Here is a 14,599-nt window from a genome sequence, read left to right as displayed (position 1 = left end):
ATCTGTGTATGTATGTATGTATGAATGTGTGCATGTATGTATGTATTGATGGGTATGTGTATGTCTGTGTACATATGTATCTGTGTATGTATGCATGTATGTATGTATGTATGTATGTATGTGTGTATGTATGCATGAATGTATGAATAGATGGGTATGTGCATGTTTGTGTACATATGGATCTGTGTATGTATGTATGTATGTATGTGTGTATGTATGTATGTATGTATTGATGGGTATGTGTATGTCTGTGTACATATGTATCTATGTATGTATAGATGGTATGCATATGCATGTGTACATATGAATGTGTGCATATATGTATGTATGTATGTATGTGTGTGTAAATACGGCATGTATCTATGGGTGGGTGTATTTGTGTGTACATATGTATGTGTGTATGTATGTGTTAGGGATGGGCGAATGTGATTTTATTCAAATTTTAATGTTAGAACAAATGTTATTGTAGAAATTCGATTTACATAATCAAATGTTTATAAGAACAAATATTCATATAAATTCTATTATCAGATGTTATTTATAGTTTTTGAATGTAACATTCAAATTTGAATGTCATATTCAAATTTAAATATTACATTTATAAAACACAGTTGTTGACTAGACTTACTATTTGAATTCAAATGCTACATTCAAATTTCACATTCAAATTTAAATATTGCATTTGGAAATTGAATCTGATATAAAATACATAGCTAAACATTCTATTATTCGAACAAATATTTTCGAATGTTATTGAAAAATTTGAAAGCGGAAATTCAAAAATAGAATGTTAGAATGTTATATAAACATTCAAAATTTGAGTTGAATGAAGAAATGTATCAAAATTAATTTAAATTTAACATTTTTAGAAACATTTACCCATCCCTAGTTCGTATATATAAATGGGTATGTGTAAATATGTATCTGTGTATGTATTTATGTGTGTATGTATGTATGTATGTATGTATATATGGGTATGTATGTATGTATAGATGGGTATGTATGTATGTATAGATGGGTATGTATGTATGTATAGATGGGTATGTATGTATGTATAGATGGGTATGTATGTATATACAGATGAGTATGTATGTATGTATAGATGGGTATGTATGTATGTATAGATGGGTATGTATGTATGTATAGATGGGTATGTATGTATGTATAGATGGGTATGTATGTATGTATGTATAGATGGGTATGTATGTATGTATGTATAGATGGGTATGTATGTATGTATAGATGGGTATGTATGTATGTATAGATGGGTATGTATGTATGTATAGATGGGTATGTATGTATGTATAGATGGGTATGTGTGTTTACATACTGTATGTATCTATGGGTTTGTTTGTACATATGTGTAGGTATCTCTGATTATGTATGTATATACAGATGAGTATGTATGTATGTATCTGAGATGTAGAAAAGTAGTAAAGGACAAAGCAGGGAAAATGAGGTGCAAACTATAACTATGGCTAGAAAAAAATGTAATTTAATAAACCTGGGCAGGGCTTGTGGCCTCGTCTCTATCTTACACGAATAGCATGCAGAATTCATGAAGACTGCAGTGCCCCTGTGAAGTATCTTGTCTTTCTGTGGGCTATCTATCAAGCTCTGAATGGAGCTTGACGGCCCGTGTTTCTGGCGAGTCTTCAGACTCGCCAGAAACACAATTTATGGAGCAGTGGTCACAAAGACCGCTGCTCCATAACCCTGTCCGCCTGCTCTGAGCAGGCGGACAGGAATCGCCGGAATTCAACCCAATCGAGTACGATCGGGTTGATTGACACCCATTGGCCGCAAGTCTGCAGGGGGGCGTCGTATTGCTCGCCGCATTCAGCGATGTCTTGCAGACCTGATCAACACTGTCGGATCAGGTCCGCAAGACATTTGTTAAATAGGCCCCTCTGTCTCCACTTTAAAGTTGCCAGAATTGTCTTTTTTTAATTTATTTTTTCTTTTATTTCTCTTTATAGAGAGTTTTTTTTCCCCATTTCAATCCATTTTTGTAAGTTTTTTTTTTTAATTCATTTTTTAATGCCGGTATCTTTGCCAGTGAAATTAATGGTTTTGAGATAGATGCGGCACCAGTGATTATATCACAATTCCCGTCTGTGATTAGGATGTTTACAAATCTCCTTGAATGTTCAACTTGTAAAGTTACGATGAGATATTAGTGTTATCTTAAAATCTAGGGGTATTTTTGAAAATGAATCTGTCATAATCTTTTCATATGCCCTTATGTTAAGGTTAGTCAACAAAACATAATTTATGCTTACCTGATAAATTCCTTTCTTCTGTTGTGTGATCAGTCCACGGGTCATCATTACTTCTGGGATATAACTCCTCCCCAACAGGAAATGCAAGAGGATTCACCCAGCAGAGCTGCATATAGCTCCTCCCCTCTACGTCAGTCCCAGTCATTCGACCAAGAATCAACGAGAAAGGAGTAACCAAGGGTGAAGTGGTGACTGGAGTATAATTTAAAAGATATTTACCTGCCTTAAAACAGGGCGGGCCGTGGACTGATCACACAACAGAAGAAAGGAATTTATCAGGTAAGCATAAATTATGTTTTCTTCTGTTATGTGTGATCAGTCCACGGGTCATCATTACTTCTGGGATACCAATACCAAAGCAAAAGTACACGGATGACGGGAGGGATAGGCAGGCTCATTATACAGAAGGAACCACTGCCTGAAGAACCTTTCTCCCAAAAATAGCCTCCGAAGAAGCAAAAGTGTCAAATTTGTAAAATTTGGAAAAAGTATGAAGCGAAGACCAAGTTGCAGCCTTGCAAATCTGTTCAACAGAGGCCTCATTCTTAAAGGCCCAAGTGGAAGCCACAGCTCTAGTGGAGTGAGCTGTAATTCTTTCAGGAGGCTGCTGTCCAGCAGTCTCATAGGCTAAACGTATTATGCTACGAAGCCAAAAAGAGAGAGAGGTAGCAGAAGCTTTTTGACCTCTCCTCTGTCCAGAGTAAACGACAAACAAGGAAGAAGTTTGGCGAAAATCTTTAGTTGCCTGCAAGTAGAACTTGAGGGCACGAACTACATCCAGATTGTGTAAAAGACGTTCCTTCTTTGAAGAAGGATTTGGACACAAGGATGGGACAACAATCTCTTGATTGATGTTCCTGTTAGTGACTACCTTAGGTAAGAACCCAGGTTTAGTACGCAGAACTACCTTGTCTGAGTGAAAAATCAGATAAGGGGAATCACAATGTAAGGCTGATAACTCAGAGACTCTTCGAGCCGAGGAAATAGCCATCAAAAACAGAACTTTCCAAGATAACATTTTTATATCAATGGAATGAAGGGGTTCAAACGGAACACCCTGTAAGACGTTAAGAACTAAGTTTAAACTCCATGGTGGAGCAACAGCTTTAAACACAGGCTTGATCCTAGCTAAAGCCTGACAAAAGGACTGGACGTCTGGATTTTCTGACAGACGTCTGTGTAACAAGATGGACAGAGCTGAAATCTGTCCCTTTAATGAACTAGCTGATAAACCCTTTTCTAAACCTTCTTGTAGAAAAGACAATATCCTAGCGATCCTAACCTTACTCCAGGAGTAACCTTTGGATTCGCACCAGTATAGGTATTTCCGCCATATTTTATGGTAAATCCTTCTGGTAACAGGCTTCCTAGCCTGAATCAGGGTATCAATAACCGACTCAGAAAAACCACGTTTTGATAAAATCAAGCGTTCAATTTCCAAGCAGTCAGCTTCAGAGAAGTTAGATTTTGATGTTTGAATGGACCCTGTATCAGAAGGTCCTGTCTTAGAGGTAGAGACCAAGGCGGACAGGATGACATGTCCACTAGATCTGCATACCAAGTCCTGCGTGGCCAAGCAGGTGCTATTAGAATTACTGATGCTCTCTCCTGTTTGATTTTGGCAATCAATCGAGGAAGCAGCGGGAAGGGTGGAAACACATAAGCCATCCTGAAGTTCCAAGGTGCTGTCAAAGCATCTATCAGAACTGCTCCCGGATCCCTGGATCTGGACCCGTAGCGAGGAAGTTTGGCGTTCTGGCGAGACGCCATGAGATCTATCTCTGGTTTGCCCCAACGTCGAAGTATTTGGGCAAAGACCTCCGGATGAAGTTCCCACTCCCCCGGATGAAGAGTCTGGCGACTCAAGAAATCCGCCTCCCAGTTCTCCACTCCCGGGATGTGGATTGCTGACAGGTGGCAAGAGTGAGACTCTGCCCAGCGAATTATCTTTGATACTTCCATCATTGCTAGGGAGCTTCTTGTCCCTCCCTGATGGTTGATGTAAGCTACAGTCGTGATGTTGTCCGACTGAAACCTGATGAACCCCCGAGTTATTAACTGGGGCCAAGCCAGAAGGGCATTGAGAACTGCTCTCAATTCCAGAATGTTTATTGGAAGGAGACTCTCCTCCTGATTCCATAGTCCCTGAGCCTTCAGAGAATTCCAGACAGCGCCCCAACCTAGTAGGCTGGCGTCTGTTGTTACAATTGTCCAGTCTGGCCTGCTGAATGGCATCCCCCTGGACAGGTGTGGCCGATGAAGCCACCATAGAAGAGAATTTCTGGTCTCTTGATTCAGATTCAGAGCAGGGGACAAATCTGAGTAATCCCCATTCCACTGACTTAGCATGCATAATTGCAGCGGTCTGAGGTGTAGGCGTGCAAAAGGTACTATGTCCATTGCCGCTACCATTAAGCCGATCACCTCCATGCATTGAGCTACTGACGGGTGTTGAATGGAATGAAGGACGCGGCATGCATTTTGAAGTTTTGTTAACCTGTCTTCTGTCAGGTAAATCTTCATTTCTACAGAATCTATAAGAGTCCCCAAGAATGGAACTCTTGTGAGACTTTCCATCCATGCGACCTTAGAAATGCCAGAACTAACTCTGTATGAGACTTGGCAGTTTGAAAGCTTGAAGCTTGTATTAGAATGTCGTCTAGGTACGGAGCTACCGAAATCCCTCGCGGTCTTAGTACCGCTAGAAGGGCACCCAGAACCTTTGTGAAGATTCTTGGAGCCGTAGCCAATCCGAATGGAAGAGCTACAAACTGGTAGTGCCTGTCTAAGAAGGCAAACCTTAGATACCGGTGATGATCTTTGTGGATCGGTATGTGAAGGTAAGCATCCTTTAAATCCACTGTGGTCATGTACTGACCCTCTTGGATCATGGGTAAGATTGTCCGAATAGTTTCCATTTTGAACGATGGAACTCTTAGGAATTTGTTTAGAGTCTTTAAATCTAAGATTGGCCTGAAAGTTCCCTCTTTTTTGGGAACCACAAACAGGTTTGAGTAGAACCCTTGTCCTTGTTCCGACCACGGAACCGGATGGATCACTCCCATTGTTAACAGATCTTGTACGCAGCGTAGAAACGCTTCTTTCTTTATCTGGTTTGTTGACAACCTTGACAGATGGAATCTCCCTCTTGGGGGAGATAATTTGAAGTCTAGAAGGTATCCCTGAGATATGATCTCTAGTGCCCAGGGATCCTGAACATCTCTTGCCCAGGCCTGGGCGAAGAGGGAGAGTCTGCCCCCTACTAGATCCGGTCCCGGATCGGGGGCTCTCGGTTCATGCTGTCTTTGGGGCAGCAGCAGGTTTCCTGGCCTGCTTGCTTTTGTTCCAGGACTGGTTAGGCTTCCAGCCTTGCCTGTAACGAGCAACAGCTCCTTCCTGTTTTGGTGCAGTGGAGGTTGATGCTGCTCCTGTTTTGAAATTCCGAAAGGGACGAAAATTAGACTGTCTAGCCTTAGCTTTGGCCTTGTCTTGAGGTAGGGCGTGGCCCTTACCTCCCGTAATGTCAGCGATAATTTCTTTCAAACCGGGCCCGAATAAGGACTGCCCCTTGAAAGGTATATTAAGTAATTTGGACTTAGAAGTAACATCAGCTGACCAGGATTTTAGCCACAGTGCCCTGCGTGCCTGTATGGCGAATCCTGAGTTCTTAGCCGTAAGTTTGGTTAAATGTACTACGGCCTCCGAAATGAAAGAATTAGCTAGTTTAAGGACTCTAAGCCTGTCCGTAATGTCGTCTAGCGTAGAGGAACTAAGGTTCTCTTCAAGCGACTCAATCCAAAATGCTGCCGCAGCCGTAATCGGCGCGATACATGCAAGGGGTTGTAATATAAAACCTTGTTGAACAAACATTTTCTTAAGGTAACCCTCTAATTTTTTATCCATTGGATCTGAGAAAGCACAGCTATCCTCCACCGGGATAGTGGTACGCTTAGCTAAAGTAGAAACTGCTCCCTCCACCTTGGGGACCGTTTGCCATAAGTCCCGAGTGGTGGCGTCTATTGGAAACATCTTTCTAAATATTGGAGGGGGTGAGAACGGCACACCGGGTCTATCCCACTCCTTAGTAACAATTTCAGTTAGTCTCTTAGGTATAGGAAAAACGTCAGTACTCGCCGGTACCGCAAAGTATTTATCCAACCTACACAGTTTCTCTGGTATTGCAACAGTGTTACAATCGTTGAGAGCTGCTAAGACCTCCCCTAGTAGTACACGGAGGTTCTCCAATTTAAATTTAAAATTTGAAATATCTGAGTCCAATCTGTTTGGATCAGAACCGTCACCCACAGAATGAAGCTCTCCGTCCTCATGCTCTGCGAGCTGTGACGCAGTATCAGACATGGCCCTAGCATTGTCAGCGCACTCTGTTCTCACCCCAGAGTGATCACGCTTGCCTCTTAGTTCAGGTAATTTAGACAAAACTTCAGTCATAACAGTAGCCATATCTTGTAATGTTATCTGTAATGGCCGCCCAGATGTACTAGGCGCCAAAATATCACGCACCTCCCGGGCGGGAGATGCCGGTACTGTCGCGTGAGGCGAGTTAGTCGGCATAACTCTCCCCTCGCTGTTTGGTGAAATTTGTTCACATTGTACAGATTGACTTTTATTTAAAGTAGCATCAATACAGTTAGTACATAAATTTCTATTGGGCTCCACCTTGGCATTGGAACAAATGACACAGATATCTTCCTCTGAGTCAGACATGTTTAACACACTAGCAAAAAAACTTACAACTTGGTTATAATCTTTTTTAGCAAAAAAAAACGCACTGTGCCTCAAAGAGGTACTAACGATTAAATGACAGTTGAAATAATGAACTGAAAAACAGTTATTGCATCAAACTTTAAAACAACACAACTTTTAGCAAAGGTTTGTTCCCATTAGTAAAAAACAACACTAATTAAATTTGTACATAAGAAAACAAAACAACGTTTTTTATACACAGTCACTATAAGAATTCTCACAGCTCTGCTGAGAGAATTTACCTCCCTTCAAAGAAGTTTGAAGACCCCTGAGATCTGTCAGAGATGAACCGGATCATGCAGGAAATATAAAAGTAGCTGACTGGAATTTTTTGATGCGTAGCAAAGAGCGCCAAAAACGGCCCCTCCCTCTCCCACACAGCAGTGAAGAGAAACGAAACTGTCACAATTAAAGCAAAAAAACTGCCAAGTGGAAAATAATGCCCAAATATTTATTCACACAGTACCTCAGCAATGTAAACGATTCTACATTCCAGCAAAAACGTTTAACATGAGAATAGTTATTAAAAGGATTAGTGACCTTTAACACAGTAGTTCCGGTGAAATACCATCCCCAGAATACTGAAGTGTATACATACATGTCATTTTAACGGTATGGCAGGCTTTTCTCATCAATTCCATTCAGAAAATAAAAACTGCCACATACCTCAATGCAGATTCATCTGCCCGCTGTCCCCTGATCTGAAGCCTTTACCTCCCTCAGATGGTCGAGAACAGCAATATGATCTTAACGACTCCGGTTAAAATCATAGTAAAAAATCTCTGTCAGATTCTTCCTCAAACTCTGCCAGAGAAGTAATAACACGCTCCGGTGCTATTTTAAAATAACAAACTTTTGATTGAAGTCATAAAAACTAAGTATAATCACCATAGTCCTCTCACACATCCTATCTAGTCGTTGGGTGCAAGAGAATGACTGGGACTGACGTAGAGGGGAGGAGCTATATGCAGCTCTGCTGGGTGAATCCTCTTGCATTTCCTGTTGGGGAGGAGTTATATCCCAGAAGTAATGATGACCCGTGGACTGATCACACATAACAGAAGAAAACAAGTTTTTGGATTTAATACTGAGCCTGCAAGCAATTTGATTAAATTCAGTGTGGTTACATTAATAATTTTTCCCAAACATTTTCCAAGAAATGTGAACAAATTATTGGCAAATTTACTGAATATTGTAAGTCCATATAACATCATTAACCAATTGTGAGGCAGAATTTTGCGCTGTTCACTATCAGGTTCTCTGTGCGCGTCTTTTACACAAAGCAACAAATCCAACCAACACAGGGTTAATAATAATAATAATAATAATAATACATTTCAATTCTTTTACCACATTTAACATTCCAAGAACACAAATACAAAAGGTTTTGTTTTGTTCTCTAAATTATGCAAAAGACAAAAAGTCTGAAATGGAGATTCTTGATTGTGTCCAGATTTGGATGTAGCGAGAAATTTATGCAAATGGAACTCGCCGACAGCTATTTTGTCATTATGAGGTGTTGAAAGCTCATTTCACTTTATTTTAACTTTCTGAACAGACTTTCACAGCAATTTTTATTTTTACTCAGAGTATTAAAATAGTGCCAAAGCATCTCACATGCATTCATTAACTCATCGGTGTACATGGTGATTGCGCTGCCCTAGAAACTGGGAAATCTGTTGTACACCCACAACAGTGTTAGCTCATATATGCATTATATATTTCTTAGAAGCAGGCACAAGGGACATCCATTAGACAATCAGCCATTGTTGAATTATAATATTGTTCATAAATAAAATATTTGAAGAGCATAGGGTTCTGAAGTTATGCCATAGAACTACCACTCATATTTTCCTGTCCTACATACAACTTTCTGCCCTAGGCACAATATAGAAAGGAGTTGTAGAGCCAAGATGATCTGAAGATTGAATGTGAACATCTGACAGGGGCTACAGGGCAGGGGTCTGCTATAAAGACTTGATTGAAGCATATTACTTGACAGAGGCTGAAGGCAAGGCATGAATACAGGTAGCCCTCAGTTTACGCCGGGGTTAGGTTCCAGAAGGAATAGTTGTAAATCGAAACCGTTGTAAATTGAAACCCAATTTATAATGTAAGTCAATGGGAAGTGAGGGAGATAGGTTCCAGGCCCCTCTCAAAATTGTCATAAATAACACCTAATACATTATATTTAAAGCTTTGAAATGAAGACTTTAAATGCTAAACAGCATTATAAACCTAATAAAATAATCACACAACACAGCATATATAATTAAACTAAGTTAAATAAACAAAAACATTTCCTAAAAAGCATTATTAACCTAATAAAATAATCACAACACAGACTTAACTTGAATTTTTCTGCAAACAGTTCTTTCTATGCATTCCAATCTGGACTGATTTATAGACAGGAAGATCTTGTTCCTTTGAAATCTGCTCCATAGCTCAGGTCTGGTTAAGCTGAATAATTTCAGCTTGCTTGGCTTTGCTGCAACACAAGCGGACAGCTCCACCTACTGGCTATTTTAATAAATGCACTGCTTCTCAATGCTTTTCAATAGCAGTCACATGACTGGGAAAAAAAGGTTGTTATTCTGAAACGGTGTAAATTGAACCGTTGTAAAACGAGGGCGACCTGTATTTGCATTTAACTGATAGAGCTGCAGGGCCTGGGCATCTAAGATAAAGACCAAATGCAAACATAACTGAAAGAAGCTACAGGGCCAGGCACCTGAGATAAATACTAAATGTAAACATAACTGACAGGAGCTACAGGGTCAGTCACCTAAGCTAAAGACTGAATATAAGCATAACTGAAAGAAGCTACAGGGCCAGGCATCTGAGCTAAAGACTAAATGTAAACATATAACTGACAGGGGCTGCAGAACAAGGCATCTGAACTAAAGACTATGGGGCTGATTTATCATCGGTCTGTCCTACATGATCAGCTCAGCGGATCATGTCCGACAGACATCGATGAATGCCGACAGCATATGCTGTCAGCATTTATCATTGCACAAGCAGTTCTTGTGAACTGCTTGTGCAATGCCGCCCCCTGCAGATTTGCAGCCAATCGGCCGCTACCAGGGGGTGTCAATCAGCCTGATCGTATATGATCAGGCGGCTTGATATCCACAGCCTCAGAGCAGACGGACCAGTTATGGAGCAGCGGTCTTAAGACCGCTGCTTCATAACTGCTGTTTCCGGTGAGCCTGAAGACTCGCGGAAACAGGGGCATCGAGCTTGAAAATTCGGCCCCTGAATATAACATATAACTGACAGGAGATATCGGGCCAGGAATCTCAGCTAAAGATTGAATGTAAACTTATAAGTGACAGGGGATGCAGGGCCAGGCACCTGAGCTAAAGACCGAATATAAACATATAACTGACAGGGGCAGCAGGACCAGGCACCTGAGCTAAAGACTGAATATAAATATATAACTGACAGGGGCTGCAAGTCTAGACATCTGATCTAAAGTCTGAATGTAAATATATAACTGACAGGGGCAGCAGGGCCAGTCACCTGAGCTAAAGACTGAATGTAAACATATAACTGACAGGGGCAGCAGGGCCAGGCACCTGAGCTAAAGACTGAATGTAAACATATAACTGACAGGGGCAGCAGGGCCAGGCACCTGAGCTAAAGACTGAATGTAAACATATAACTGACAGGGGCAGCAGGGCCAAGCACCTGAGCTAAAGACTGAATGTAAACATATAACTGACAGGGGCTGCAAGTCTAGACATCTGAGCTAAAGTCTGAATGTAAATATATAACTGACAGGGGCAGCAGGGCCAGGCACCTGAGCTAAAGACTGAATGTAAACATATAACTGACAGGGGCTGCAAGTCTAGACATCTGAGCTAAAGGCTGAATGTAAACATATAACTGACAGGGGCTGCAAGTCTAGACATCTGAGCTAAAGGCTGAATGTAAACATATAACTGACAGGGGCTGCAAGTCTAGACATCTGAGCTAAAGACTGAATGTAAACATATAACTGACAGGGGCTGCAAGTCTAGACATCTGAGCTAAAGACTGAATGTAAACATATAACTGACAGGGGCTGCAAGTCTAGACATCTGAGCTAAAGACTGAATGTAAACATATAACTGACAGGGGCTGCAAGTCTAGACATCTGAGCTAAAGACTCAATGTAACCATATAACTGACAGGGGCTGCAAGTCTAGACATCTGAGCTAAAGACTCAATGTAACCATATAACTGACAGGGGCTGCAAGTCTAGACATCTGAGCTAAAGACTCAATGTAACCATATAACTGACAGGGGCTGCAAGTCTAGACATCTGAGCTAAAGACTCAATGTAACCATATAACTGACAGGGGCTGCAAGTCTAGACATCTGAGCTAAAGACTGAATGTAACCATATAACTGACAGAGGACAACTAGTCTAATCTAATCTAATCTCTGAGCACAAAACCAGCTAGGTTTAATATATACTTTGTTTTCTGACCTTGTAACCAGCTTGTTAAGAAAAAAGAAACAAACGTACCTCTCTGTGGACTGCGGCCTGGTCGCTGGGGCTTCAAACGCTCTAGTGAGCTGGATTCAGTGAGTAAGGAGCGAGGTGTTGCTTTGATTTCTATAAAGAAAACATGGAAATGTAATTAAACATGCAAATCTAACAAAATATTTTAATTATGTAATCTCTGTTTAATTAAAACAACATTAAATTAAATTTCCATAAAATAACAGGTGCATTAAAATTTACAATATGAAAACAAACAAACACAATTTAACCTCTAGACGCCATTAGAACGTTCCAGCGATGTGCTTTAGCACCTTTAGGACGGCATGAAACGTCCTACTTTATATGACGTCCTGCAGCCTCCTCCTTTAAAAAAAATGAAAACTCAGACGGGGGGCGTGCTTAGCATCATAGGCAGTCCCCCATGATCCAATCCTGGACTTGAAATCACGTGATCACATCAACAATCACGTGATTTCATTTTTCCAGCAAGTGTTTACATCCGATCTTTGTTCCGATCTAAGCACTTCCACCCCGCCATGAAGGGGTTAATGTTGCCTGCTTTTTCCATGATTTAACTCTGAATACAGTTTTTTTCACTGTCTCCAAGGAGACTGCAGTGCATCCTGCAGAGTCCCAAACAATGACCCTGCAACATATGATACTACAAAGGTGTTGCTTGATCAGTGCAGTAGGTGATTTATATCTATACTTCAGTTGTCACAACAGGGGAGATACAATAAGCAATACTTGAGGCTTTTAAAGGGGTATATGATGTAACAGCGAAACATGGCATATTGTGCTAATAAAATGACAGGTACTAGGTGTTGATCACAATCTATCATTCAATAATTATCATCTTGTTAAAAGCTGTTGATAAGCTCTTTTTAATGTCTACACGGTCACAATAAGACATTCTTATTGTATATCTGCATTACTTTTTTTTCATTATCGGTTTGGTGAAAAATGGCCCTTTACTGATCCCAATCCATATCCTTAATATTTACATATTTAAAGGGAGGGGTCAAGCCGAGTGGGAACTCATGTTCCTGCACTATTTTTGCAGGAGAAACTAAGTTCCCTCCGGACAGAGAACAGAAACACTTTAGTAAACACTGCTGCTGCTGGTGGGAGGAGCTGGAGCGCAGTCTGATTAGAGGGATAGTGAGATCCTCTAGTAATGGGCAGTAACACTTCCTACAATACACTAAATGCAAGCCTGTCAGCTGTCCTGCTGTGTGATCACCCCACAGTGTGTGTAACACATGGCGATTACATGTCTGGGGGACTTGCTCTGGGATTATTTAGCTCCCCTCAGCAGAAAAAGAACTATTGCACCTTAAGTGGGTGAGACTCTGTGACAGAGGAGGATTCTCAGGCTCAAAGGCAACCATTCAACCCTACATTGGATTTAATTTGCTTTCATTAATCAAAGTGTATATATTATATGCATACAAATACAGTGTGTGCATGTGTGTGTGTGTGTATGCAAGTGTGTGTATATACATACTATATAAAACAATATTAATTGTGAGGGGGGGTGGAAGTCTTGGTGAGTTCCCACACTTTTTTATTGTAGGACTTGACGCCTGTTTCTAGGGTTATTTTACATATATTGAATTCCACAGGTAAAAGGACTTCATAAATTCCCAGACAACACTTTACATTTTACTGTGTTCCCCAAAAGGTCTGTATATAAAATTGGTTTTGTACACTGGCATTAGTCACACCATATTGGATGATGTTAGGCTCAATCAATGAAAGTTAAAAAGTAAGAATAAGCACTTTTTTACAAAGATTAGCGAAATTCATAACCCAACAAAAACGTACTCACTATAGAGACAATGGCATCTATTTATCAAGCCGTCAACTTACTTGCATTCGATGGCACCAATACGCTCGCCTAAGATCGCCTAACATCGCTGCCGCGGACCTGAATACGTTCTCCAAAATTACAAAAAAAGTTGTCAAAAAGCTGCGCAACAAGTACGGTGCCATGAGCAGCGGACTGTTGTAAACTAACAGTCATCGATCTCGCTGCTCTTCGGCTTTTTCCCAGCTTTCTTGGTACCCTGTCACTAAACACCCACACTATACTATACTGTTTTACCCCTATACCGCCGCTCCCGGAGCCCACCGCAACTCTAATAAATATATTAACCCCTAAACCACCGCTCACGGACCCCGCTGCAACTAAATAAAATGTTTAACCCCTAAACCGCTGGTCCCGGAGCCCACCACCACCTACATTATACTTATTAACCCCTAATCTGCCGCCCTCTACACCGCCGCAACCTACATTATACTTATTAACCCCTAATATGCCCCCCCTACACCGCCGCCACCTACATTATATTTATCAACCCCTAATCTGCCCCCCCACACCGCCGCCACCTACATTATACTTATTAACCTCTAATCTGCCCCCCCCTACACCACAGCCACCTACATTATATTTATTAACCCCTAATCTGCCCCCCTACACAGCCGCCACCTACACTATACTTATTAACCCCTAATCTGCCCCCCCTACACCGCCGCCACCTACCTACATTTATTAACCCCTAATCTGCCGCCCCCTACACTGCCGTCACTATATTAAATGTATTAACCCCTAAACCTAAGTCTAACCCTAACCCTAACACCCCCTAACTTAAATCTAATTTAAATAAATCTAAATAAATATTCCTAGCATTAAATAAATTATTCCTATTTAAAACTAAATACTTACCTATAACATAAACCCTAAGCTATCTACAATATAACTAATAGTTACATTGTAGCTATCTTAGGGTTTATTTTTATTTTACAGGCAACTTTGTATTTATTTTAACTAGGTACAATAGTTATTAAATAGTTATTAACTATTTAATAACTTCCTAGTTAAAATAAATACAAATATACCTGTAAAATAAAACCTAACCTAAATTACAATTACACCTAACACGACACTATAATTAAATTCCCTAAACTAAATACAATCGAATACAATTAAATAAAATTATCTAAAGTACAAAAAAACACTAAATTACAGAAAATAATAAACAAATAATAAACAAAT

General features: G+C 40.5%; 1 protein-coding gene across 3 annotated transcripts in view; it reads right to left on the bottom strand.

Annotated features, from left to right (window-relative positions):
* CNTFR (ciliary neurotrophic factor receptor) overlaps window positions 1–14,599 on the bottom strand; it is a 1,195,985-nt gene that overhangs the window by 517,523 nt on the left and 663,863 nt on the right. For all 3 annotated transcript variants that reach the window (XM_053700981.1, XM_053700983.1, XM_053700982.1), the window contains exon 5: window positions 11,563–11,652. In XM_053700981.1, coding sequence (XP_053556956.1) covers window positions 11,563–11,652 — 90 coding nt within the window. The remainder of the gene's footprint in view (window positions 1–11,562; window positions 11,653–14,599) is intronic.

Source organism: Bombina bombina, chromosome 2 (assembly GCF_027579735.1).
Source record: "Bombina bombina isolate aBomBom1 chromosome 2, aBomBom1.pri, whole genome shotgun sequence".
In the NCBI taxonomy this organism is placed as follows: Eukaryota; Metazoa; Chordata; class Amphibia; order Anura; family Bombinatoridae; genus Bombina; species Bombina bombina.
This window is presented reverse-complemented; position numbering and strand designations above follow the sequence as displayed.